Raw genomic sequence first — 10,009 nt, forward strand, 5'->3', positions numbered from 1 at the left:
ATAGTACTGGAAGTATTAGCCATTGCAATTAGACAAGAAGAAGAAATAAAAGGCATCCAAATAGGAAAAGAAGAAGTAAAACTGTCCTTATTTGCAGTTGACATGATATTATACATAAAAAACCCTAAAGACTCCATCAAAAACTATTAGATTTAATAAATGAATTCTGCAAAGTAGCAGGATACAAAATTAATGCCAAGAAATCTGAGGCATTTCTATACACCAATAGTGAACTTACAGAAAGAGAGACTAAAAAAACAATTCCATTTACCATTGCACAAAAAAAATTACTACTCAGAAAACTACAGGACATTGAAAAAAGAGATAGAGGAAGACATAAACAGATGGAAGAACATACCATGTTCTTGGATTGGTAGAATCAACATCATTAAAATGTCCATACTACCCAAAGCAATCTATAAATTCAACACACTTCCATTAAAATACCAACGGCATATTTCACAGGCCTAGAAAGAACCCTCCAAAAATTCATCTGGAATAAAAAAAGACCCCAAATAGCTGCAGTGATCCTGAAAAAGAACAAAGTAGGTGGGATCTCAATACCAGATATCAAGCTGTATTACAAAGCCACTGTTCTCAAAACTGCCTGGTATTGGCACAAGAACAGACATATAGATCAGTGGAATAGAATAGAGAGCCCAGAAATCGGCCCGAACCAATATGCTCAATTAATATTTGACAAAGGAGGCAAGAACATACAATGGAGTCAAGATAGTCTCTTCAATAAATGGTGTTGGGAAAATTGGACAGATATATGCAAGAAAATGAAACTAGACCACCAACTTACACCATACACAAAAATAAACTCAAAATGGATAAAGGACTTAAATGTACGACGTGAGACCATAAAAATTCTAGAAGAATCCAAAGGCAACAAAATCTCAGACATATGCTGAAGCAATTTCTTCACCGATACAGCTCCTAGGGCATTGGAAACTAAAGAGAAAATAAACAAATGGGACTACATCAAAATAAAAAGCTTCTGCACAGCAAAAGAAACCATCAACAAAACAACAAGAAAGCCCACTTTGTTGGAAAACATATTTGCCAATGCCATATCTGATAAGGGCCTAATCTCCAAAATTTATAGGGAACTTATACAACTTAACAAAAGGAAGAGAAACAATCCAGTCAAAAAATGGGCAAAGGATCTAAATAGACACTTTTCAAAAGAGGACATTCAGAAAGCCAAGAGACATATGAAAACATGCTCAAAGTCACTAATCATCTGAGAGATGCAAATCAAAACAACAATGAGGTACCATCTCACACCTGTCAGACTGGCTATCATCAACAAATCCACAAACGACAAGTGCTGGAGAGGATGTGGAGAAAAAGGAACACTCGTACACTGCTGGTGGGAATGCAGACTGGTGCAGCCACTATGGAAGACAGTATGGAGCTTCCTCAAAAAACTAAAAATGGAACTCCCATTTGACCTTGTGATCTCACTTCTAGGAATATATCCCAAGAAACCAGAAACACCAATCAGAAAGGATATATGCACCCATATGTTCATAGCAGCACAACTCACCATAGCTAAGATCTGGAAACAGCCTAAGTGCCCATCAGTAGATGAATGGATTAGAAAACCGTGGTACATCTACACGATGGAATACTATGCTGCTGTAAAAAAGAAGGAACTCTTACCATTTGCAATGGCATGGATGGAACTGGAGAGCATTAGGCTACTTGAAATAAGCCAGTCAATGAGGGAAAAACACCACATGATCTCACTCACTCATGGATAATAAAGACCATTATAAACTTATGAACAAAAATAGATACAGAGGCAGAGTTGCCTCGAACAGACTGCCAAACTACAACGGGAAAGCCAGGGAGGGTTGAGGGGCGGGGGTAAGAGATCAACCGAAGGACTTGTATGCATGCATATAAGCATAACCAATGGACATAAGACACTGGGGGCGGGGGTAGGGGAGGCCGGGAGATTTTTAAGGGCGGGGAAAAAAGGAGACATATGTAATACTCTTTGTAATACTTTAAGCAATAAAACAATTAAAAAAATAAAATAAAAAGTTTGAGGACCTCTGCCTTAATCTGAAGGGCCCACACTTAGTTTAATTCTCTGTTGTCACCATCTTCAAATTCTTCTTCCTTTTTGTAATCCTCATCTGAGGACATTCTTAGAGAGAGGAAGAGAGAGAGAGAGAGAGAGAGAGAGAGAGAGAGAGAGAGAGAGAACATCAGTGTGAGAGAGACACATCAATTGGTTGCTTCCCATATCTGCCCCAAATGGGGATGGAACCTGCAACCTGGGTATGTGCCCTGACCAAGAATCTAACCGGCCACCTTTCAGTGCATGGGACGATGCTCCAACCAACTGAGCCACACCACCCGGTGCCACCTTCAAATCCTTAACTTTTGAACCAGGGGCCTGGTCTGCAGTTCATTTGGGGCCACAAGTTACGTCGCTGGTCCTGGTGGGCAGTTGTCCGCAGCAGGCCAGGCTGCTGGCTTGGATGTAAGCTGAGATTTATCTCCCACTAGGAAGGACAGGTGGCTGATTCTGGAAGGTGTGTAAGTCCACAAGGAGGATTTGGGGCACCCAGAGGCCAAGGGGGATGACAATGGAGGCCTGGTCCCCAGGGAACCTGGAGGGTTAGACAGAGGCCACCAGCACAGACTCCACAAGTCAACTCCAAGCCCCAAGACTTTGTAGTTGACACCCCTGTCGCTGTGGTTCTCCAGCTGTAGAGACCTTGTCCCATCGCTGCTGCCCTCAGGCCCTGTGAGTGCTGGCAGGTTGCTGTGAAGAAGTCCTGGTCCCTTGGCTGGCCAGCTGGGCCACCCCGTGTAGCTGGACTTGGGTTTCTCCAGGGCACCTATGTTTTCAGAGGACCAGTCAGACTGGCCATGAGGATTCTGGGGTCTCCCTATCTTGAGTCAGGGTCAGGGCTTGGGTGGGGACATCTGCTAGTCTCCCTTCTCCCCCCCGAGGAGAGCCTGAGGATAGAGCCACCTCCAGGCCCGGGACGCTGCACACTCGAGAATGCTGGGGTCACACTCGGGCTCTAGGTCAGACCAGACTTCCAGTGTCGAAAATGAGATGACCGTCTGGGGACAGCCCTCTCAGTGGCACTGCCCTGTCTCTCTGGCCTGTCTCCCCAGCGTGACCTAGACTTCTGAGGATGGGACTCTAGCGTCCTCATCTTTGTCTCCCTTTGTATTCTGGGTTTGCATCAGGCTTAAAGCAAAGAGAGAAATGCTGGTAAGTAGACTCCAGGGACTAGCAGGGAAGGAGGTGGGGAATTGGTTGCTTGCGAGGACCACCAGGGACCGGATCTCATGAGAGGGAGAAGTGAACTCTCTGAGGTTCTTGGGCTCCTTTCTGAGGGGCAAGGCTCAGGTTCTCTTGCCATCTCATTAGGGGGGAGACAGTGTGGTCATAGCCAAGGGAACAGCCAAAATCATGATTAGGGCCAAGGGACAAGAAAGGGTCAGGATGGGGGAAGGCAGGGTGTGAGGAATAGGTGTATTTTGGAATTTGCATTTCCTAAGCTGTGGGTCAGTCCCTCAGTCCCACAACAAGCACGGCTGGGCGCCCACTAAGTGCAGCCTGGGAAAGGCACTGAGATGTAGGAGCAGATGGGCCTTTGAGAGGAGCTTAGTTACAAGGGAGGAGCTTCCAGGGCAGGACTAGAGCTCTCAGAGACGCCACGCAGCCCCGCACTTCTTCAGACAGGTGAGGACAGACAGAGGTCAGCAGTCTGCAGGCCAGAAGAGGGCCTTCATGTGACTTTGCTGGCACCTTGATCTTTGATCTCCAGCCTCCAGAGCTGTGAGCAATAGACTTCTGCTCAGAAACGCCCCAGCCTGTGGCATTTAGTTATAGCTGCCTGAAGGGACTAAGAGGACAGGCAGCCACTTTCCTAGAGTTTCTACAAATCAATGTAAACAAGTGTGTAGTCTTATAAGTCAATATACATCCTCCTCTCTTATGCGGAAGTTGGCACGCTGTAGAGATTGTTCTATATCCGTGCTCTTTTCTTCCTTAGGTTTCCCCACCCCCACTCCCCATCGGTACAGAGAAGGCGCTCCTTCACGCTTCTTTTACGACCCCCTAGAATTGCACCGTGTGGACGTGCCATAGTTTACTCAGACCTGCAAGCTCTCTCCCATAGATGGATGTTTGGGTTGTTTTCAGACGTTGCTATGACAAACAGCTCTGCAGTGAGTCACTGTGTACACACTTTTTTCTGTGTTTGTGAGCAGATCTCTGGGATAAACCGCTAGACATTGGATCAATGTGTCCAAGGGTAAAGGTGTTGGCAATTTTGCTAGATTTTTCCCAAAGTGTCTCCCTACCGTTGTCCTAATTTGCCCGCCCCTTGGTGACGTAGGGGAGTTCCCCCCACAGACTCCCAAGAGGGAGCTGTCAGCCTCAGGCTTTTAAAACTAATGTGACAGGTAAAGTTTGTGTTTCAGTGGCTGTCATGTGCCTTTGTAATGGAGGTCTTTTCTGGGATGGAGTAGACCAAGGTGAATGGAGGCCATGGGCAGGGGTGTGTCTCACCCTCTGGGCCCCCCACAAGAAGCAGCACTTGGAGCTGAGCCCTGGAGGGTTTATTATCTGTCCCTGTGTGGGGTGGGGGACTCGGGCTTCTAGTGAGGAGTTAGCTGGGGCAGGAATGTCCCAAATAAGTTTGTATTTTTATTTATTTTTATTTTTAAATATATTTCTTTATTGATTTCAGAGAGGAAGGAAGAGGGAGAGAGAGATAGAAACATCAATGATGAGAGAGAATCATTGATTGGCTGCCTCCTGCACGACCCCTACTGGGGATCAAGTCCTGAACCTGGGCATGTGCCCTTGGCCAGAATCGAACCTGGGACCCTTCAGTCGACAGGCTGATGCTCTATCCACTGAGCCAAACTGGTTAGGGCAAGTTTCTGTTTTTGTATATTTAAGGCCCGTCACCTATGTTGAGGTGCGGGGGTTTCCCATAAAGGTGCTGCTCCTAAGTGGGACATGCACAGGTGGTCTGGACCATCTGCCTGAGGCTTGCGCCAATACCTTCTGGTCAGACACTTTCACAGAGACAGCACCGAGATCTGAGCCGAGCCGGAGAAATTACACACAGACAAACAGGTTAGATGCAAGCACACAGAGGGTTTATTTACCAGTTCCTGATGGGTCTCAGATGCTAGGAAGGATCCACTGGCAATGCTTGCTGACACACACAAAGGGGTAGACGGCGCCGTTGGCTGCTGGCTCTTTTGTCGATCAACAGTTAATTGGGCAGAGTTTGGTGCTGGGAACCAAGACATGAGCACACACAGGTTCTCACGCTCTGGTGACAGGAGAGCTATGCGCTGCTGGGTCCATCAAACTGTCTGATCTTATAGCCCTCTGTAGACGTGGTCTTTGTTGGTGTGTGTGTTATCAGCGGCTGCCATGTGTGGATCCACCCAGGGTCTGTTAATCTATGGGTGTGTACAGGCTTTGAGCGTTACCATCAGATAGGCTGTTTATCAGTACTAAGCAGAGCTACAAGGGTGCATTCCTGGTTCCCACACAGCATTCCTATACCTAGCATTACTATAACAGCCCACACAGGGTTACATGCTTTAAGTCTTACATTCTAAGGCCCTAACATTAAGCGTCATAAGGATTACTATAACAAGGGGCCCTTCACACCGGCCAGTAAGTCCCATTGTAGCTAAAGGGAGTAGGCTTCCAGCAGTCCCCACCCTCCTCAGGGATCCATCGCTGCACGTAGTTCGGGCCTTTTTCCCGGGGCCGCACGATCACGGTGTCCCTGGATGCCACGGATGGGTCCTCGGGGAAGAAGTTGAAGGGCCGGAGCATGAAGCCCACGGAGTTCCCGGGGGTGGCCGTGTTGGGGATGTCCTCTGAGTGGGGGATGTGCAGGAAGCCCACTGTCACCCAGGCCACCAAGTCCTGTGGGAGAGAGGGGTGGGCAGTGCTGACGGGCTAGGAGAGGTGAGGGGTGGGCGACCCCTCAAGCTCTCCTCATAAGGAATGGGCAGATCTGGGGACACTGAGCTTGCTCTCCACACAGCGAGGTGCTGCTGGCACAGGCCCCGGGACAGGGCACAGCTCTAGTCAGGGGCTGGGGCTGGAAGAAGGCGGGGCCAGTACCTCTTCTTCAATGTTCTCATTGTTTTGAAGAAACTCCTCAAAGACCACAGGCGGGTCCCAGGGGTCAAGCTGGTTGTAGATGCTGCTGCTGCACAGCTCAGACTCCCGGTACTTGGTCACTGCCAGGGGGTACCTGTCGGGCAGAGCAGCCAGGTGGCTCTGGGCGCTGGGGGTGGCCCAGCCCCTCCCGGGGCACATCTGCAGGGTCAATGACATGGCTTTACCGGATTTCCACATCATGTCTTGGGAGCCTGTCAGTCTGACCCAGGGTCAGCGGGGGCTCAGGTGCTCAGAACAGGCCTTCCACTCCCCTCCTCAAACACAGAGCCACGCCCTGTAACACACACACACACACACACACACACACACACTGCCACACAGACCCAGAGTCTCAGACAGAAACACAGCCACCCCAGACACAGGATAGAACCCCCCCCGGCCCCTCCAGCTTCCTAGGCCTTCTTACCTGGCCCAGGTGAAAGCCCGCTCCTCCTGCCAGCCGGGCGGCAGCACCTGCTCAGCCATGGAGTGGATCTGCAGCCGGTAGCTGCGCTGGTGGCCCCAGCGGTTCTCCATGGGGCTGGTGAAGAGCAGGTACTTGGGCAGAGTCTGTCCGAAGCGGAAGGCCGCCTGGCGCTCGCGGGGGTACCCCGTCTGCTTTAGGGTTGGCTGGACCAGCCGGTGCTCCGGGCTCCAGGGGTTGGTGATGTTTTCTAGCTTCATGCCCAACGTCTGGAAGCTATTCTTGGTGCCTGTGGGTGTGAAGGGAGATGCAGAATGAGGATCCAGCGCCCAAAGTACCCCTTCCCCCATTTTACACTGGGTTCTCCACCCCAGACCACGTGCAGCAGCAAACCATCAGGGGCGAAGCGGGTGTCGTGGGTTCGCATGAAGCCCCTGTGGGGTGGGAGGAAGGGATTAAACACGAAAACCAACAGGGGAACCAGGGACGATGCGATAGGTCGCTGCAGCTGCGGTGGTTGCGGTGGGACTGTGGGCAGTTTCTTTGAGCCCTGAGTCCCAGGCTTTGGGCTGTCCTGCAGCCCCAGAGAGGGGCGGCCACCTTTCCCCAGGCGGGGGCTGTGTCCACCACCTGCTGTGCCCAGGGCGTGGGTGGAGGGGGCTGAGCCGGGTGGGGAGGGCGGGGTTAGGAAGGGGAGCCACCTGTCTGGTTCTGGGGGCGGTTCTGACTTGATGTCAGGCCACATCCTGCCATGAGGCCTATACCGCGGTGACACCATCAACCCAGGAGACACAGTGAGTAACCCCAATGGTGCTGCGTCCACCTCCAGGTGCCAGGCAGCAGCGACCTTGCTGACATCGAGGCATTGTCCTCTCTGCTACCCTGAGCGCACCTTTCTACCCAACCCACCTGACCCAGGGGTCAGCGCAGCCCCAAGGCAGGGACAGGGTCCAGGCTGCCGCACCCCGGGCAGCACTGGGGCGCTGTTCACGTTCACCCCTTTCCGGGGGCTCAGGGACTCCAGCCCTGTGGGCTCAGAGCAGGTGGGGCAGGTTCTCCTGATGGTGTGCCTCCGGGGTGCAGCATTGTCTCCCACAGTGGGAGTCAGTGTTTGCACACAGAGGTCTGGCCTGGGGACGTTTGGCGCCAGCGAGTCCTACCTGCCACGTCCAGGTCTACGCGGTAGTGCACCAGGTGAGTGTGCATGTTGCCGATCAAGTGCGTGTGCAGGCGTGTTCCGTGGCGCAGCCCCTCGGGCGTGTAGAAGGTGGCGTGCACATAGCCAGTGGCGTGCATCTTGGCCTCCATCACCCCGTTGGGGTAGAAGATGAAGTCCCAAATGTAGTCATAGTTGTAGACCGTGGACGTCGTCCGCAGCACCAGCACCTGGCCCTGGAGCCCTGCATAGAAGTTGAAGCCACCGTTGGAGTCGGAGTCAAAGTGTCGCCGAAGGGGCACCCCCGTGGGCATCTCGAAGACACAGAGGGCTCGGGGGTAGTGGACAGGGTCGTCGGCATCATAGTAGTGGACGGCATCCAGGAAGGTGGCTGTCTCTGGGCAGTCGATGCCGGGGGCCAACTCATGGGTGACGGTGCCCAAACCCCAGCCCACATCGATGTACTTGGTCTGCATGCCCGCAGGCGTCTGGCCTCCGTACAGCGACGCTGCATCCTGGAGGCTCACCTCGTAGGCAATGCGCTCCCCACCGAAATGCACGTTCAGCACCTGCAGCCCCGTGGTGGACCGCAGCCTGAAGGCGAAGCTCCAGCCCCCGTAGAGCACGGCGTTGCCCTCCAGCCTGTAGCGGGGGCCTTGGGGCTGGACCAGGTGGGGGCCCTTCACGGTCATGGGGCTGGGGAAGTGTCCGCGCGGCTTGTAGGACGAGAAGAGGGGCGGCTCTTCCCTGCCCTTGGCCCCCTTGCCCTCGGGGAGCGGGTCCTCCAGCACCACCACGTCCACCTCTCCAGCATCGTACTTCCGGGCCAACTCTTCTGGGCTTCGGTAGAACTTCCCGTTGTACCAGACCTGCTCCACCGCCCAGTCCTGGGCGTTCATGCTGCTGTGGTCCAGGAGGAGCTCCAAGCCTGTGGGGTGCAAGTAGAAGCCTTCCACAAAGCGCTGCAAGATGATCCAGGAGCGGCGCTCGCCCGAGGCCAAGCCCTGAGGGGCCACGTCGGTGAAAGTCAGGCATCGGGTGTGGCAGTCCTGGAAGGAGAAGCCCGTGGTGTCCAGGAAAAATCGGTGCAAGGGCCTGGTGGCCTCCTGCAGGGTTTGGTTCAGTAGGACATACTCCGCCGAGGACATGGGCCTGGAGTTCCAGGACCTCTGGTGCCCAGGCCTGGGGGACAGCGGGCGCAGGTAGTGGGGCCTTGGCAGGGGCCCCACGGCAAACTCGGTGACGTTGGGTTGCTCCTCGGCTCCGAAGAAGATGACGGCACGCGCCTCCCGAGCTGGCCGCCTCTGACCGTGGTCCAGAAATTTCAGCACCTGCAGCTTCCTGGGCAGCAGCATCTCAATGAGGAACACGTAGTTCTTGGTGATGGTTGATCCTCGGGAGGGCTCCAGCCTCAGGTCCTTCCGGGACCAGAGGAAGTTGCGCACGGCCTTCAGCTCCTGAATGCTCAGGTCTGCGAACACCCCGGCTTGGCTGCGCAGGGTCCGTGGGGAATGATTGCCCATGGCCAGCGTCTGCAGCATCAGGACAGCAGCCATGGCCCAGCTGAGGGCCGGGCTTTCTTGCCTCATGTCTCTAGAATGTGGGAATCATGAACTTAGTTGTTTTATAGGAAGATATGGATTTCCACTAGGCTGGCCCCGTAGTTTCCCAATAGACACAGCTTCGTCCCTTGGCCGCCATGCCAGCCAGTGGCCATGCTGGCGCAGCGGGGGCCCCGGGCTGCTCAGACCTGTGCTTTCCATTGATTTTAATTCTACACTCTCCTCACTTGTCTATAAGCCTTGGTTAGTCCTGCAGATTTTCATACCTATGTCAACTCTGCTTTCCCCTTATCTGTGCATTATCTCAGAATGGCTGCACCTCTACTGCTGTGGGCTGAGACTAACAGTAGTTAGCTTATCAATGCGATATTCGGCAGGGCTGAAAATCAGGGTAATATTGCCCTGCTGTGGGCCACATGGCTCAGGGGAATTTTTACTCTGATAATCCTGTCACTGTTTACCAATCTTTACCTTTGATATGCCTCATGCATTCCTAAAGGGCAAATGTGTATTCAATTGAATACAAGCAAATGGGACCCAGAAGTCAGAGAGTCTTTCCACTAGAGAAAGGTTTTCCGCCTGGCCCCCTATGCTTATAAATTCATATTTCTTGTCTAGTGTATTCGTTTGTGCACGGCCCCTTTTCCAAATCCTGAACCCTAGCCGCAAATGGATTCGGCATT

The 10,009-nt window shown here is 52.7% G+C and overlaps 1 protein-coding gene across 1 annotated transcript; it reads right to left on the reverse strand.

Annotated features, from left to right (window-relative positions):
• Positions 1-5,623: 5,623 nt before the first annotated feature.
• LOC139016687 (diamine oxidase [copper-containing]-like) lies at positions 5,624-9,353 on the reverse strand. Its single transcript, XM_070424948.1, has 4 exons — positions 7,769-9,353; positions 6,612-6,897; positions 6,146-6,278; positions 5,624-5,944 (listed from the first exon to the last, which is right to left on the reverse strand). The coding sequence occupies exons 1-4, from the start codon at positions 9,351-9,353 to the stop codon at positions 5,675-5,677; spliced, it is 2,274 nt and encodes a 757-aa protein (XP_070281049.1). The 3' UTR covers positions 5,624-5,674.
• Between the last annotated feature and the right edge of the window lie 656 nt (positions 9,354-10,009).

The sequence above is a fragment of the Myotis yumanensis genome, unplaced genomic scaffold (assembly GCF_028538775.1).
Source record: "Myotis yumanensis isolate MYYU_CA2020_CCGP unplaced genomic scaffold, mMyoYum1.0.hap1 SCAF_9, whole genome shotgun sequence".
NCBI lineage: Eukaryota > Metazoa > Chordata > Mammalia > Chiroptera > Vespertilionidae > Myotis > Myotis yumanensis.

Excerpts from the sequence above, each read along its gene's own strand:
- LOC139016687 (XM_070424948.1), bottom strand. The coding sequence starts at position 9,353 with ATGAGGCAAGAAAGCCCGGCCCTCAGCTGGGCCATGGCTGCTGTCCTG. Across the intron at positions 6,279-6,611 it reads CGGGCTTTCACCTGGGCCAG|GTACCCCCTGGCAGTGACCA; the intron begins GTAAGAAGGCCT and ends TCTGCCCGACAG. Across the intron at positions 5,945-6,145 it reads ATGAGAACATTGAAGAAGAG|GACTTGGTGGCCTGGGTGAC; the intron begins GTACTGGCCCCG and ends TCTCTCCCACAG.